Source organism: Haliotis rubra, unplaced genomic scaffold, assembly GCF_003918875.1.
Source record: "Haliotis rubra isolate DU_JTF1 unplaced genomic scaffold, ASM391887v1 Scf134, whole genome shotgun sequence".
In the NCBI taxonomy this organism is placed as follows: domain Eukaryota; kingdom Metazoa; phylum Mollusca; class Gastropoda; order Lepetellida; family Haliotidae; genus Haliotis; species Haliotis rubra.
Genome location: NW_025765270.1, coordinates 448,428 through 466,414, shown reverse-complemented (window position 1 = coordinate 466,414; position 17,987 = coordinate 448,428). Strand labels below are relative to the sequence as shown.

The following is a 17,987-nucleotide window of genomic DNA, read 5'->3' as shown; positions in this document are numbered from 1 at the left end:
GCTCCACTTTTGGCAGTGTTTCAACAACATCTCTGCAGAGGACACCAGAATGCCCATGTGGGGAATCAAACCCAGGTGTTTGGCATAATGGGCAAATGTTTTAACCACTAGGCTACCCCACTGCCCTTGTGTGGGTAGAAATGGTGATTTGTGTAGGGTAGGGGATATATAGGAAAGGGACACCAGTTTGGATGGGGAGGTTTGTCTGTGTGGGATGCTGTGAGGAGGTCTGTTCATATTGGTTAAGATGTGTGGCTTTTACTGAATATGGAGTGGAGAAGAGGTTTTCCGGTTTGGTGGCATGGTGGAGGTGAGATTTGTGCTGTATCATGGTTGAGTTTCTGTGGGATGGAGCCGGTCTTTTCTTTTTAATTTTCAGTTTAATTATGAAAAATACTCAACTTAATCAACTTTTCTTTGGATGTATGTAATTTTGCTAATTCAATATATAAACATAGATTCCTATGTAATTTTATGGGGTTTCTTGTGAAATAGAAATTGTCCCCTCCTTGTGGATTAGACCACTCTCCCCGTGTGGTGTTGACCACCTCCGTGGTGTAGTGGTTAGAGCGTCCGCCCGGAGAGCGGAAGGTCGCGGGTTCGATCCCTGACCGCATCATACCAAAAGACGTTAAAATATGGTACTTGCTGGTTCCTGCCTGGCGCTCGGCATTAATGGGTACAACAAGGACTGGTCGGCTCGGAGTCAGTATAATGTGTCTGAGTGGGGTATTCATGCTTCACTGTGGCGTGAAATCTCAGTGAGCTAGCACTATAAAACCAGCTTCAGTCTGGGCTAGTACAAGCAGCCGCACATACACATACACACGCATGCACGTCGTCATATGAGCGAAATATTCTCAAGCACAACGTTAAACCCAATTTCACCTCACCTCACCTTGTGGATTAGTTCTGATGATATCATCTTGAGTGAGTGAGTAAGCTGACTAAACCCTTCATGCTTCCCCACAACCTACTGAATGAGTTGGGTGGGTTCCCTGTAACCCCCACAACCTACTGAATGAGTTGGGTGGGTCTCCTGTAACCCCCACAACCTACTGAATGAGTTGGGTGGGTCCCCTGTAACCCCCACAACCTACTGAATGAGTTGGGTGGGTCCCCTGTAACCCCCACGTCCTACAGGAGTGAGTAGACTTGGCCAGCTAGCCCCTCCACATTGATTGAGTGAGTGAGTTCACTCGGCCCCCTATAACCTTATCATAAGCTTGGTATTCAAGACCCATAATTACCTGTAATAAAAACCTGCATTTTATTCTGATCAACTTCAAAGAAGGATGTGCAGTAATCATGAAATATTTACTATCAGCACTGGTTGATGGCCCTGGTGAAGCCCTGTGTTCTGTCTCACACAGCCATATGTCAGACTGCAGTCCTTCGACAGACATTCCTGAAATATGAATACTTTGTCAACTTTAGGGTCGACTTCTTTGTCCATTCAGAGTGAGATACGATCATATTTTGTCAGTGATCAAGGTAGAGAACCCTCCTTTATGAATACTTATGATGGATTACATCCATAGATTATTCATAAAGGAATTCTTCTTTGAACTATATGATGAATTTCTTTTATTAGAGAGGATTTAGTGACCGTTTGATGGTGTAATTTTCCATTGTGTATCCTGTACAGGAAATAACTGTGGAAGAACAAGCACCTTAATTATACTTCAGAAGATTGATATTGACTGCATGTTGAAGGGATGGAAATGTCAGAGGGAACAGGTCAAAGGGTACAAATTAAGCAGTATAAAAAACCCAGCTCCCTTAGATGTTCCTGAAACCTGATTATAGGTTCAAATTCTAATTCCCCCTGTCTTGTCAACCCGATATTGAAGCTTGAAATTGTCAACATCATAGACTTGCACCATTTAGAGATTTGTTCTTACTTTCAATCAATACTCAATGTAATCACGGTAATGCTGTTCAAAACTGTGTTATGCCTAACCCACTTACTGACTTAGTCACTTCAGGAACGCATATACAGATCATTTATGTAATGCCTCAGGTGGTGTTAGGTGGCCGAGTAGTTTGGTGGTTTACTATTCAAATACATATTTATGGTGGCCAATACTTTTGTATTCCATTCTAATGTCAGTTTCTGTTCATTTCAGGCTGAGGAGTTGAACACTATCATTGGAAATGCCTTTAAAATGGCCTATGCTCAGCAGCGTGAAAGACAGCCGACTTTCCACGAGCTTATAGAGCAGCAGGTTCTGGAGCAGCAGGCCAAGTTCCGGGAGGTGCAGGAACAGGAGAAAAGGTGAGTGGCCAGCAGTACATCTCAGTGTGAGTGAGTGAGTGAGTGAGAGAGAGAGAGAAGAGAGAGTGAGAAGAGAGAGACGGTTTGTGTGGCTCCCAACCAACAGTACATCTCAGTGTGAGTGAGTGAGAGAGTGAGTGAGAAGAGAAAGATGGTTTGTGTGGCTCCCAACCAACAGTACATCTCAGTGTGAGTGAGTGAGAGTGAGTGAGAGAGAAAGATGGTTTGTGTGGCTCCCAACCAACAGTACATCTCAGTGTGAGTGAGTGAGAGAGAGAGTGAGAAGAGAAAGATGGTTTGTGTGGCTCCCAACCAACAGTACATCTCAGAGGGAGTGAGTGAGAGAGAGAGTGAGAAGAGAAAGATTTGTGGGCCTCCCAACCGACAGTACATCTCAGTGTGAGTGAGTGAGTGAGTGAGAGAGAGAGAGAGAGAGAGAGACGGTTTGTGTGGCTCCCAACCAACAGTACATCTCAGAGTGAGTGAGTGAGTGAGGGAGAAAGAGAGAGAGGGTTGGTGCTGCTCCCAACCAACAGTACATGTCAGTGTGAGTGAGTGGGTTAGTGAGAGGTTGGTTTGTGTGGCTCCCACCAACAGTACATCTCAGTGAGTGAGGAGTGAGGGAGAAAGACCAGAGGGTTGTACATCTCAAACAACAGTACAGTCAGCGTGAGAGAGTAAGTGAGAGAGTAAGAAGAGAGAGGATGGTGTGGCTCCCAACCAACAGTACATCTCAGAGTGAGTGAGAAGAGAGATTGTTGGTGTGCAAACAACAGTACATCTCAGAGTGAGTGAGAAGAGAGATTGTTGGTGTGCAACCAACAGTACATCTCAGTATGAGTGAGTGAGGGAGAAAGAAGAGAGACGGTTGGTGCTGCTCCCAACCAACAGTACATTTCAGTGGGAGTGAATGAGTGAGTAAGAAGAGATTTGCCTGTCATACAGACCCTGAAGCAAAATGAAGAAAGTCTCAGGGCTCCTTTTCATTATATTTTAATTTTTTTTGCTATGAGCTTTTTTTCTGTAAAATATGTTCATTTCAGAGACTAGTTGGTAGTCTAGAGAAGAGAGTGACGGTCTGTGTGTCTCACAATGAATGAGTGACAAAAAAGTGACCATGAAGTGCAAATAGACCATCTCTATTTCTGTTGAAACATTGTGGTTGACCTTTTATAGTCTTGGAATCATGACTGTTGACAATTTCTTTCATTTCCTTCAGGAAGATTCTATAAAAGCACCATGAGTAATGAGGCAGTATTGCTGATAGTTGCACAACATGATCCTGTTTCTTGGAACTCTTCTTCAGGGTTTTACAACAAAAGCTAAACGAAATAGCAACCCCTACTCCTTTCTCTGAAAAGGCCATTCAGAGGATGGAGATGAGACGACAGATCAGCGACGAAAGTTTACAGCAGCAACAGCAGCAGCTACAGCAGCAGCAGCAGGCAGAGCGAGAACGAGAGTATGTTGTAGGCAAGAACAAAGTCTGGGTAGGTGGAGTCAATGAATGCTGGGATATCTTCTGTAGAATAGTTCCAACACTGAGCATGTTGAAATGTGGTACAGATTGAACATGTTACACAGGTAGATGCCCTTGTACTACAGTCTTGCTGTTACCCTGGGGTTTAATCTGTCTCATCCAAAATAGTAATGCCAGCCTTTGATTTTAAACCCCAAACCAGAGTCTTGTAAAATTCAGATATTTTTTGGTAGATTATCTATTAGCAGACTATGTGAAAAAGATTTATGTAAACTTGTAAATTTTCACTGAGTTGGGCATGTCAGTCGTTACGACTCACTTCTGATGAAGGTGCTAAGGATACTGTTATTTAACTGAGAGGTTTAACTTTGACAGCTTGATTTCTACTTGCTATGCATTCATTCAGAAATCCATAAGATAGTGTACAATTTTGTGTATATCAACTTCTGGTTTATTAGATTGTTAGACATTTGGTTGTGGAGTATTACACTTTTACCAATGAAGTAGATTTGTCAGTGTTAGAAGCTACATTGAAACGTTGATGTACACCCAAAAAACAACACACGTTGTTATCCTTTAAGTTTTTTGTTTACTCACCACCTTCAAAATGCCTCTTAAACAGTCTTTCAGGAATGATTTCATTCTCTACCCCCTCAAGCATGCCTTACTATGAATACTCCAGTCCAGAGATCGTGTTTGTATTCTGGAACTACCTCTGTACCATGTTTCTATCAATTGTATTGACAATTCTTGCACTTGTTTAACATCATCATATTGTTACACCTAAAATATATCTTTAGAAATATTGATTCTTTTCATGCACAAATTAATCCACATTTACATCACATAATGATTTGAAATTATTCACACACATTAAACCATTTACAAACAACACGAAGTTCACTCGTTGTTTGCGCATGTGTTGTCTGGACGTCATGTGACCTTGTTTAGGCATGTGTCTGTCAAGGTTGAGTTTCTATTGCAGCTTTCATTACGCAGTCCTAAGAAGGTAGTATATATCACCTCGTATTCCCTACTCTCCCCGTATCGCATGATCTGCTTCTGTCATATACTTCATGTCATACATATTACATGCTTGATATCACCTGGGATTATCACATGATCACATGACTGATATCTTCATGAATATATGATCATAAATGTACGTGCTTCACTTTAATTTGCTGCTCACATCACTTTTCAGTTTTCACCCTCCACACCACAACCTTTTCTCATTTAAATCAAAATTGGCCTCTCCAGTTTAACTGGTATTGAACTGTTCATCATATTTATACGTTGTAGGTCATTATTTACTATTCTTGTTAGATTATATCCTATAAACTCTGTTGGGGATCTTGTAAGTTGTGTCTGGGTTAAGTTAAATTTCTGGACTTTCAGACTTTATTTATTTTAGCAGAGTTATCTCCCTTTGACCTAGTCGCCTCCTCAACTTCCCTATGTGTTGTGATACATGTTTTCTGGTTATTGTCTGTGTGTGCTGATAGTGTCTGTAATTTTATTTACTTTTTATGACCAATTGACAATAATTATATTTTGTAACAAGGATTCAGTTATGTTTTCATTAAGACTCTGATTTACTTTTCTGAAGCCAGTAGATGTTGTAATATACCACACCATGATATATATTTCTCAGCCTTTTTTAATGGATTTGAAGAAGGTACCTGTTGGTATCTGTAAACATCAATAAATAAATTCTGAAATGACATGTGTAGTTGATCACAAGATCTGTTTCTACAAGGTCTAGAGTTACGCAGAGTCAACATGTATGATCAGACTAGTGATTTACACCAACATGCCTACAGTATGGAAGACATAGCAAGCACCTGTTCATAGTGATGTCATTGTATATTGTGATAGAAAATGATGATTCACTGCTTCAGAAACATTTTATACATATAAAATTGGCCTGATCCAATAAAATCTGCCATCTTGGGTTTGAATCCAAGATTGGTCTTGATTATGTCAAGTTTGTCAGGTAAGATCTGTACTATGGGTTTTGCCAATGTAGTAAATGTATAGGTACTGAGAAGCGGTACTGTGACTCACTCACCCACTCACACACATATAGCACTGTCCATACTGTTTAGTTGTTTAGACTTAAGAATATTCTTTTGCACAAAGTGTTCCCAACTGTGCATATTCACAGAGAAATTAAGATAACATGTTTATTGTGTGTGATTGAAACTCTCATTTTGAGTTTGGAATAATGAATTTAGTTGAAAAGCTTTAGATATTAACCCAAATACAAGTTTTTTAGAAGTCAGTAGCCATGCTTACACTGCTGAATTGGACTTCAACATAAATAATAGCTTTGCAGTACTAAACAGTCAGAGTATCAAGTGGGATATCTTTTGTGGGTAAGAGATACACATGGACTGCCTTACTGTCTAAGATGGAATTTGCTTTGCATAGTTGCATCCCTGATGAATACCAGGATTCGCTGCTTGTGGGTTCAACTCCAAGATCTGTATTTATCTATACTAAGGCCAGTGCATATACTGACTGACTGAGTTTGATTTTACGCCGCTTTTAGCAATATTCCAGTAACATCACGGCGGGGGACACCAGAAATGGGCTTCACATACCCATGTGGGGATTTGAACCCGGGTCTTCGGCGTGACGAGCCAACGCTTTAACCACTAGGCTACCCCACTGCCCCCAGTGCATATACGTTACACTGAAGTGGTTAACACCTGGCACCTATATTACTTCGGATTGCCTCCAACATCAAGCAGAGATGCTGTAGAACTGAAATATCGTTCATGGCAGTGTGCCACCCACTATTGGTAGTAGAGTATGGATGGCAGTATTGGCTACAGCTTTTAGAGTGACACTGGTTTATTCTGCAGCTTCTACTTAGATATTGTATATTGGATTTAGTGTTTGAGTGATGATTAATTTGTGAGTGTTGTTTTGTTACAGTGTATATGAGTTGATTTGAGAATATTTTACGTGTAATTTGGTGAGAACCTTTATCTATTTGAACATATACACACCATATAATCCATCACAGATAGTTTTACCAGCTTGAAGCATAATTCTGAGTTAGACCGGTACATACTGTGGCTATGGTTCATATCAAGCTGTTGTGGTGTTTTGTCATGTTGTCATCCAGCTGGCTTACACAGGACATACTGATAGGTTCATATCAGGCAATAACTCCTGGCAGATACAGCTATAATCAAATTAAATCACAGTGCTCTGCAGACCATTGTGACGTGATCAGTTGCTATGACATCACAATCAAACAATTAATCTCTGATCCTGAAGCTGGTTAGCTGTACCTTTACACTCAAAACACTGTTTATTACTGTCAATAAAATGAAAAGGTTTTAAGAAAACCCATTCGTAAACAATTTATACCATTGTAAGTAATACATAAGAAAATATGACACACTGCATCACATTATTCAGTATCACATGAGTCATGGTAGAGGTGTAATAACAAATCGTTAGGTGATATGAACAAGATATTACTGTCAATAAACTGAAAAAGTATTCACTATCATATAATATGTCATGCAACAGGTGTAATAACAGATTGTTAGGACATATAACAATATAATGACAGTGTGCATCACACTCTACACTGTCATACAGTATGTCATACAACAGGTGTAATAACAGATTGTTAGGACATATAACAATATAATGACAGTGTGCATCACACTCTACACTGTCATACAGTATGTCATGCAACAGGTGTAATAACAGATTGTTAGGACATATAACAATATAATGACAGTGTGCATCACACTCTACACTGTCATACAGTATGTCATGCAACAGGTGTAATAACAGATTGTTAGGACATATAACAATATAATGACAGTGTGCATCACACTCTACACTGTCATACAGTATGTCATACAACAGGTGTAATAACAGATTGTTAGGACATATAACAATATAATGACAGTGTGCATCACACTCTACACTGTCATACAGTATGTCATACAACAGGTGTAATAACAGATTGTTAGGACATATAACAATATAATGACAGTGTGCATCACACTCTACACTGTCATACAGTATGTCATACAACAGGTGTAATAACAGATTGTTAGGACATATAACAATATAATGACAGTGTGCATCACACTCTACACTATCATACAGTATGTCATGCAACAGGTGTAATAACAGATTGTTAGGACATATAACAATATAATGACAGTGTGCATCACACTCTACACTGTCATACAGTATGTCATGCAACAGGTGTAATAACAGATTGTTAGGACATATAACAATATAATGACAGTGTGCATCACACTCTACACTGTCATACAGTATGTCATGCAACAGGTGTAATAACAGATTGTTAGGACATATAACAATATAATGACAGTGTGCATCACACTCTACACTGTCATACAGTATGTCATACAACAGGTGTAATAACAGATTGTTAGGACATATAACAATATAATGACAGTGTGCATCACACTCTACACTATCATACAGTATGTCATGCAACAGGTGTAATAACAGATTGTTAGGACATATAACAATATAATGACAGTGTGCATCACACTCTACACTGTCATACAGTATGTCATGCAACAGGTGTAATAACAGATTGTTAGGACATATAACAATATAATGACAGTGTGCATCACACTCTACACTGTCATACAGTATGTCATGCAACAGGTGTAATAACAGATTGTTAGGACATATAACAATATAATGACAGTGTGCATCACACTCTACACTATCATACAGTATGTCATGCAACAGGTGTAATAACAGATTGTTAGGACATATAACAATATAATGACAGTGTGCATCACACTCTACACTGTCATACAGTATGTCATGCAACAGGTGTAATAACAGATTGTTAGGACATATAACAATATAATGACAGTGTGCATCACACTCTACACTGTCATACAGTATGTCATGCAACAGGTGTAATAACAGATTGTTAGGACATATAACAATATAATGACAGTGTGCATCACACTCTACACTATCATACAGTATGTCATGCAACAGGTGTAATAACAGATTGTTAGGACATATAACAATATAATGACAGTGTGCATCACACTCTACACTGTCATACAGTATGTCATGCAACAGGTGTAATAACAGATTGTTAGGACATATAACAATATAATGACAGTGTGCATCACACTCTACACTGTCATACAGTATGTCATGCAACAGGTGTAATAACAGATTGTTAGGACATATAACAATATAATGACAGTGTGCATCACACTCTACACTGTCATACAGTATGTCATGCAACAGGTGTAATAACAGATTGTTAGGACATATAACAATATAATGACAGTGTGCATCACACTCTACACTGTCATACAGTATGTCATGCAACAGGTGTAATAACAGATTGTTAGGACATATAACAATATAATGACAGTGTGCATCACACTCTACACTGTCATACAGTATGTCATGCAACAGGTGTAATAACAGATTGTTAGGACATATAACAATATAATGACAGTGTGCATCACACTCTACACTGTCATATACAGTATGTCATGCAACAGGTGTAATAACAGATTGTTAGGACATATAACAATATAATGACAGTGTGCATCACACTCTACACTGTCATACAGTATGTCATGCAACAGGTGTAATAACAGATTGTTAGGACATATAACAATATAATGACAGTGTGCATCATACTCTACACTATCATACAGTATGTCATGCAACAGGTGTAATAACAGATTGTTAGGACATATAACAATATAATGACAGTGTGCATCACACTCTACACTATCATACAGTATGTCATGCAACAGGTGTAATAACAGATTGTTAGGACATATAACAATATAATGACAGTGTGCATCACACTCTACACTGTCATACAGTATGTCATGCAACAGGTGTAATAACAGATTGTTAGGACATATAACAATATAATGACAGTGTGCATCACACTCTACACTGTCATACAGTATGTCATGCAACAGGTGTAATAACAGATTGTTAGGACATATAACAATATAATGACAGTGTGCATCATACTCTACACTATCATACAGTATGTCATGCAACAGGTGTAATAACAGATTGTTAGGACATATAACAATATAATGACAGTGTGCATCACACTCTACACTGTCATACAGTATGTCATGCAGATTGTTAGGACATAATAACAGATTGTTAGGACATATAACAATATAATGACAGTGTTAGGACATCACACTCTATAATGACAGTGTGCATCATACTCTACACTGTGCATCACAGATTGTACACTATCATACAGTATGTCATGCAACAGGTGTAATAACAGATTGTTAGGACATATAACAATATAATGACAGTGTGCATCACACTCTACACTGTCATACAGTATGTCATGCAACAGGTGTAATAACAGATTGTTAGGACATATAACAATATAATGACAGTGTGCATCATACTCTACACTATCATACAGTATGTCATGCAACAGGTGTAATAACAGATTGTTAGGACATATAACAATATAATGACAGTGTGCATCATACTCTACACTGTCATACAGTATGTCATGCAACAGGTGTAATAACAGATTGTTAGGACATATAACAATATAATGACAGTGTGCATCACACTCTACACTGTCATACAGTATGTCATGCAACAGGTGTAATAACAGATTGTTAGGACATATAACAATATAATGACAGTGTGCATCACACTCTACACTGTCATACAGTATGTCATGCAACAGGTGTAATAACAGATTGTTAGGACATATAACAATATAATGACAGTGCATCACACTCTACACTATCATACAGTATGTCATGCAACAGGTGTAATAACAGATTGTTAGGACATATAACAATATAATGACAGTGTGCATCACACTCTACACTGTCATACAGTATGTCATGCAACAGGTGTAATAACAGATTGTTAGGACATATAACAATATAATGACAGTGTGCATCACACTCTACACTGTCATACAGTATGTCATGCAACAGGTGTAATAACAGATTGTTAGGACATATAACAATATAATGACAGTGTGCATCATACTCTACACTATCATACAGTATGTCAAACTGGCACTAGTAGACTAGCATACCACTGGCCCACCAGACAGTGGAACAAGAGTAGATAGACAGATTGCCTAGGGAGAAGGGTATAACACCCCGACACCCTCAGGTAACAGATGCCAAATGTATGTACTGGGCCGGTTAAAGTGCAGTCTGTTTAATGTATCCATATACACAGCCATTATCCATGTTAACCTGTCAGATTAATGTAACAGTATACGTTGGTACATACAAAATATATGGGACGGTATTAGCGGATATAGTAAGGGGTGACAGTATGCATGGCACCAGGTCCTCTCATGCATCAGAGATATTATAGCTGCACCAGTTAGTGATGTGTAACCCTCCACACTGTATAGACAACCACTATCACTGTTAATGACTGATCACTGAATCACTGGCTCATGTCATCTGTAATATCAGGCATTTCATAAACACTACATGGGAGATAAATAGCATGATTGGAATCCTTAAGATATAATTACTGTTTATGAGGTGCCTTTGGAAGATTATTTACAAGATAGTTTTATTGATTTTCTACTAATTCGTTCACCTGATGTAGGAGCAAGAATTAGCACTGAAACCACATGATAAAGAATAAAATAGAAGTTATCAATATCCATGTATTTACCTTCTACTCTGTCAAAAATATTTGAGAAGTGAAGTGAATATATTGTTTCAATATATGCCTACATTTATGTTTTTCTGAAAATATAATTCAAATTAATTTTAGGAAATTAACATCAAATTAGCTCTGTTACGTGTTTTTGCAAACTGACGAGAAAATCTTTGGAAAAACAGAAATGTAATTGATCTGACAGTATTCTGGTTTAAATGTATAACATGTATGGTTATTGTCTTCATAGGCCAAGCAGATCGTGGAGCGTGTACGTCATCGGTCACCCGTACGGACCCATCGTCCCCAGTTCACAGACGCACAGAGTCCCCGCCCCCAACATCCAACTCCACCAATCAGATTGCAACACCGAGGTCAGCCTTACAACTGGCAGCATCTAAGCGCAACTCCACTCCTCCACAAGTGCCATCCCACAATTCCCCACATCACTCCCTCACGGTGGCAGCTATACGAGAGTCACTGGATAATTCTAATAATTCAAACAAATTCAAAGGTTCACCAGTGACTGCTTTGAAGGATGAGATAGACCGGAGGTTTATGTGTAACGGCAGTTCCCCCACCCATGGTGAGCGACCCGTCAGCATGGTCACACCCAAGTCACAGACTCATGTACAAGAAGTGCGCTTTCGACATTCAGTATCGGAACAGTTTAGTCGGGAAGATCGGGTAAGTTGTCTGAATTCTCATTTCCTTACACCTTGGTGAAAGTTCCAATGATCTGAAAAGGAATACAATATGTAATGATAATACAGTATATATAATAGTGTAAGATCAAACGTAAGGTCAAACATTTGCTTGCTAAAGAGATGGAGCCAAGTTGTTTTGTTTGTTGTTTAATGCCGCTCTCAGCAATATGGCAGCGGTCTATAAATAATCGAGCCTGGACCAGACAATCCAGCGATCAACAGCATGAGCATCGATCTACGCAATTAGAGTGCGTTTTTGCCAAAGTGTTTCAACACTACACCGTCGCCCATCACTAGACACAATGTTCCGGTGCACTGACTTGATCAAAAAACGTTTTAGCTGTTACTAATTTCAATGATATGGTCGTGAATGAACGATGTTCCGGTGCACTGACTTGATCAAAAACGTTTTAGCTGTTACTACTGACTGACTGACTGAGTTTAGTTTTACGCCGCTATTAGCATTATTCCAGCAATATCACGGCGGGGGACACCAAAAATGGGCTTAACACATTGTGCCCATGTGGGGAATCAAACCCGGGTCTTCGGTATGACGAGCCAACGCTTTAACCACTAGGCTACCCCACCACCCCAGCTGTTACTAAGTTCAATGATATAGTCGTGAATGAACGATGTTCCGGTGCACTGACTTGATAAAAAACCGTTTTAGCTGTTACTAAGTTCAATGATATAGTCGTGAATGAACGATGTTCCAGTCCACTGACTTGATCAAAAAAACGTTTTAGCTGTTACTAAGTTCAATTATATAGTCGTGAATGACTTGATCAAAAAACGTTTTAGCTGTTACTAAGTTCAATGATATAGTCGTGAATGAACGATGTTCTGGCGCACTGACTTGATCAAAAAACGTTTTAGCTGTTACTTAGTTCAATGATATAGTCGTGAATGAACGATGTTCTGGCGCACTGACTTGATCAAAAAACGTTTTAGCTGTTACTTAGTTCAATGATATAGTCGTGAATGAACGATGTTCCGGCGCACTGGCTTGATAAAAAAATGTTTTAGCTGTTACTAAGTTCAATGATATTGTATTTAAATGATCATTTTTATCATATTGACAAATGTTAATAAATTATTCCGTACAAGATATTTTTGTCGTATTCTAAAGCGATATTACAACAGTGTTTCCGGTGAGTTTCGAATTTACCAGTCCATGGGACTGGTAAGCCTCAAATATACCAGTCCCTTATTATTTTCACCAGTCCACTTCTTTTCCATGTTAAATAAAGATAACAACAAGAATGTGTGTGTGTGTTTGTGTTTCATTTTTAATAACAACAAACGTATCAAACTCATTCGAACATGAAATGTGAAATGACGTCACATGTTACTAGTAAACCGCAAGTTTGTTTGGCAGTACTTGTACAGTTATCAACTGTTAATTACACTTTTCTTTTCTTGGTTTTACGGAATAGTTCGGATGCTCTGAACATCAACAATATCACTGTACCCTTGCCAAGAGTATTTTCACAGTTGTAAGAAGCGATTTTATTGGAAAAAGATTGGTTTCTAATGACGCTTTTTCGCCACAGTCTGCTATAAGGGTCGTGATTGGTCAAAATCAGACACGTGACCTAAGGCAGCCAATCATATTACAGCAATGGATACCGTCCTCGTAAACGAAAACTTTTAGATTTTGACAAAAGTTTTGGGTAAAATAATGCTATTCTGAACATATTAAGCAAGAAATCGCTACCTATACGTAAATTATGGAACTTATTGGACGTATCGCTCTTGGTTATGACCTGTGACAAAAATGCTTCATGTATGTATTTTCGCATTAAACATCGTGTCCGAGCATGACGATTGAGGCGGCGAGAGCCGAGATGTCACTTGTCAGTGACTTGACTTGCATTACATGATCGCACAAAAAGATGGAAATAGTAATTTTATATGTACGTTTGACAACTTTAATGAATGCTGTTGTTGATTTTATTCATTAGTTTATTCAATTTATTTAATAATTTCCTCGAAACATCGTTACTTTGCTCTTTGACAATGTTATTGTAGACCCGCTGCCGAAGCATGTGTCCGAGAATCGTTGTTTTCAAGAACATTGCGAAAAATAGTTTATACTTTTAATTCTGCTGATAATATATGATAAATTGAAATTTAATAAGTGTTTTCAGACATTGTGAAATGTGATAGATTTGATATATGAATCAAAAGTCAGGTAGGTTCCTAAAATTATGTCTCATTTTGACGTGACTACTGCCTGGCCGATTTATCGTCCTCCCGTGTCTGGGGACTCATAACGTTGTGGCCGATTATTCGGCCTGCGGTGTTGAATGGGTTAATATGTCCATTCCCCATCGTAAAGTTGTCTTACTATTGGCCCCGATAGAGTATTGAAATCTGATGCATTATAACCTCACGCCAAAATGCCTCTCATCTGGATCGAGGCTAAGCGAGACGTCCAGCCAATGACAATAATCGCTTGGGACTGTTACTAAAAATAGACACGGAATTCCTTACACGTATCGCATATGGTGCAGATCGAATTTACATGAAGTTTCCTTTATCTAACAGTTGCTGGTAATTTGTATTGCCAATTTGGAGGAAATGATTTAACCGGGTGTATTTATTGCCGGTCCCCAGGACTTGTTTGCCATAAATATGCCGGTCCTTTGATTTTTTTACCGGTAAAATACCGGCATATGCCGGTAAACGGAAACACTGTACAAGGTACTATTTTCCATAGCGTAGTTTTGTTATTACCCCTGGAGAAGTTTAATACGCGCATGAATACGAATCAGCTGTTTGAGTTCACAAGTCGTCTCTCCGGGTGGGTTTTATTTCAAGGTTCTTCTTTTTTAATTACATTATGGGTAATAAATAGAATAACCAACAAGGTACGAGTGATTACGGGAAATATGCCCTCATTAAAATAATGTTCAGTGCCTTGCCAAGGCTCGGCACTGTGAACTTTATTTCAACTTGGGCATATTTCCTGTAATCACTCGTACCCCGTTGGTTATTCTCAAAATTATGACCATGAGGTGATGTCGAAAGACATGTTGACAGCATTGATGACAGAATTCCGTTTTCCCCAGTGAAAATTCTCTGTTCACACTGGTATTAGGCAACTGATCCTTTTCTTAAAGAGAAACTGTGGTGATTTGGTGGTCGACTTGGTTCATACATGGCAGCTTATCCCAACGGCAAACTGTCACTGTCTTTCCTCAAACAATGCAGGTGTTGGATAGCCAAGTGGTTAAAGCATTCGCTTGTCGCACCAAAGACTTGGGTTTGATTTCCAACATGGGTACAATGTGTGAAGCCCTTTTCTGGTGTCCCCTGCCGTGATATTGGTGGAATATTGCTTAACTCACTCACTCACTTCATACTGTGCACTGATGAAAGGATGTCAAGGAGAGGATTTTACTGAGCTTCTTTTCTTGGAATGTTATGGGAGACAACTCTTGTAGGTTTGTCTTGAGTAGGGTTTCCTGTGGTACAGGCTATTGAAGCGTTTGTAAAATCATCGTGAAATGCAAACTTCAGCCAATGTTGATGCATAATAAATGGTGTAATGAAAAATTTGTTTGAAACTTACCGCGGAGGGAAAGGCTCCTAGTCACAACACTATGTAGTTCATTACTGTATGATGAATGATAAATCAAAACCTTTAGAAACTGAAGAAATCACCCATTTACTTTGTTGGCTTTGATTCCAGTTATTGCCATCTGGAGTTTGTGACTAGATGACATTAACTTGTATTGTCTATGATCTTTATCCTATCTCATGGGTTTCTTTGAGCAACACACACTCTTAATAGGTGTCCATAGCATAATTCAATCATACACTCTCAACAGGTTTCTTTGGAATAGACCGCCTCCGTGGTGTAGTGGTTAGAGTGTCTGCCCGGGAGTGCGGAAGGTCGCGGGTTCGATCCCCGACCGCGTCATACCAAAATATGTTAAGATATGGTACTTGTTGGTCCCTGCCTGGCGCTCGGCATTAATGGGTAAAACAAGGACTGGTCGGCTCGGAGTGAGTATAATGTGTCTTAGTGGGGTATTCATGCTTCACTGCGGCATGGTATCTCAGTGGGCTAGCACTATAAAACCAGCTTAATTCTGGGCTAGTACAAGCAGACGCACATACACATACACACGCATGCACGTCGTCATATGAGCGAAATATTCTCAAGCACGACGTTAAACCCAATTCCACCACCTCTCTTTGGAACAATTCTCTTAATTTTCAGAGTTTGTAGGATCAATTCGAACCACAGCTGTAAATAAATGTCAAATAGATATCAATTTGGTTCCAAGCATCAGCGATGACAGCTTATTTCCCGGTATAACTATAAACTGTCTCCAGCTCAGCTAGACCTGTCAGTTCGTGTCATTGAAGAACCATGCATGACTGGAGTTCTCGTTTAAAGCAGTGGTTACAAAGATTGAAATAATGAAGTTGTAATGAATGCAATCATTTTTTCCCCAGCTTTTTATTTATTTTGTGTTTTCATGGTCACACATAGGGAGGTTGTGTACTTGGCTGTGCAGGCAGAGAATATTGCATGGTTGCTATGGACAAAAAAAAGAAGCTTCGGATGTCATAGTAGTGTTTGAAAATCAATATCCTTTAGATCTTTGATGCCTGGAATGACCAATTTTGTGTGTGAGTGGGTGTAGCTCAAGCAGAGTTTAGCAATAGTCCTGTCTCTTTGGATCCGAATTGGTGTATCCTTTTTTGCATGAAACAACTAAAAAACTGTCATAAATGTAGGATGGATAAAATTGTTGCAGTAAAAGATTGTCTAAAAAGAACCCACATACTTGATTCCTGTAAACTGAGACTTTACTGTTTATAGTAATATGGTACTTCTAAGATATGATGTGCAGTAATGAAATGAAAACAGAATCAGGTGTTCCCATGCTTCCCAATAAACTTATTATCTGCATTTACATAAAGTGGATTTCATATCCCAGACTGAACTCACTCCATTAGGCCAAATAAGAAAAATGTTGTTCGATTACACGTCTTTAAAATTTAGGGTAGGTAGGTAGGATTTTTATTTTATTTTATATATTTTATATATTTTTTTAGAAATTAAATGTTTATTCAATCAAGCTTGAGGCCATAATGTCGACTTTTCTTATCAGAATGACCAATGTCTGTCAGTGCCTGGACAATACAATGGTATCTGAAAGCTTATATTATTCATGCCGCTTAAAAAAAACCAATAGGGTCGGAACCAGAATTCAAGGGTCAGTCGGGTAATTGGAATTACACCATTTTTTAATATTTTCTTTAGGCCTTAACATAGTTTGGGGAGAAAGCTGAATAAAATGACCACTGACTAAAATCCCTGAGTTTTACTGACAATTGATTTGAAACATTAAACTCACTCAATTACTCACTCACTGATGTGATGGGGAGGGTAGTATAACCTGGTGTGCAAGCAATGGCCTGTCACTTTGAAGACTTCGTCTCATTTCCCGACAACAGCACAAGTACACTGTGCAAGGTTTTGTGGTATCCCAGCAGTGGTCATCTGTTACATAACTAAACACAACCACTCACTTTAACATTATCAGTAAATACTTTGCTAGAGTGAAAGTCAAGGGGTCATCTTAAGAGCAGAACATTTAAGGAGTCCACAGATTCAAATGCCAGAGTGGGAAATCTCCAGCAGAGGACCAGATAAGCTGCGTATCCGGGTAAAATACGCATATAAAATTTCCAATTACGCACTGAAAAATAATTGTTGCGTACCAATTACGCATCTAAAATGTTAGATACGCAAAAAGTTTAAAACAAATGCGTACGGAATATATTTATAAAAATGAAAAAGACATCGATT

General features: G+C 38.7%; 2 protein-coding genes across 4 annotated transcripts in view; both read left to right on the top strand.

The window, feature by feature from the left end:
* LOC124267805 overlaps positions 1-11,973 on the top strand; it is a 101,015-nt gene extending 89,042 nt beyond the window's left edge. For 2 of the 3 annotated variants that reach the window (XM_046702792.1, XM_046702794.1), the window contains exons 5-8: positions 2,130-2,278; positions 3,585-3,768; positions 4,744-4,767; positions 11,698-11,973. In XM_046702792.1, the coding sequence (XP_046558748.1) occupies positions 2,130-2,278; positions 3,585-3,768; positions 4,744-4,767; positions 11,698-11,973 (633 nt within the window). The remainder of the gene's footprint in view (positions 1-2,129; positions 2,279-3,584; positions 3,769-4,743; positions 4,768-11,697) is intronic. The other variant, XM_046702793.1, reaches the window with a different exon arrangement.
* The window catches only part of LOC124267806 (tensin-3-like), an 81,305-nt gene continuing 75,172 nt past the window's right edge, over positions 11,855-17,987 (top strand). The window contains 1 exon segment of the mRNA XM_046702796.1: positions 11,855-12,134. Within this exon segment, the coding sequence (XP_046558752.1) occupies positions 12,006-12,134 (129 nt within the window). The 5' untranslated portion in view covers positions 11,855-12,005.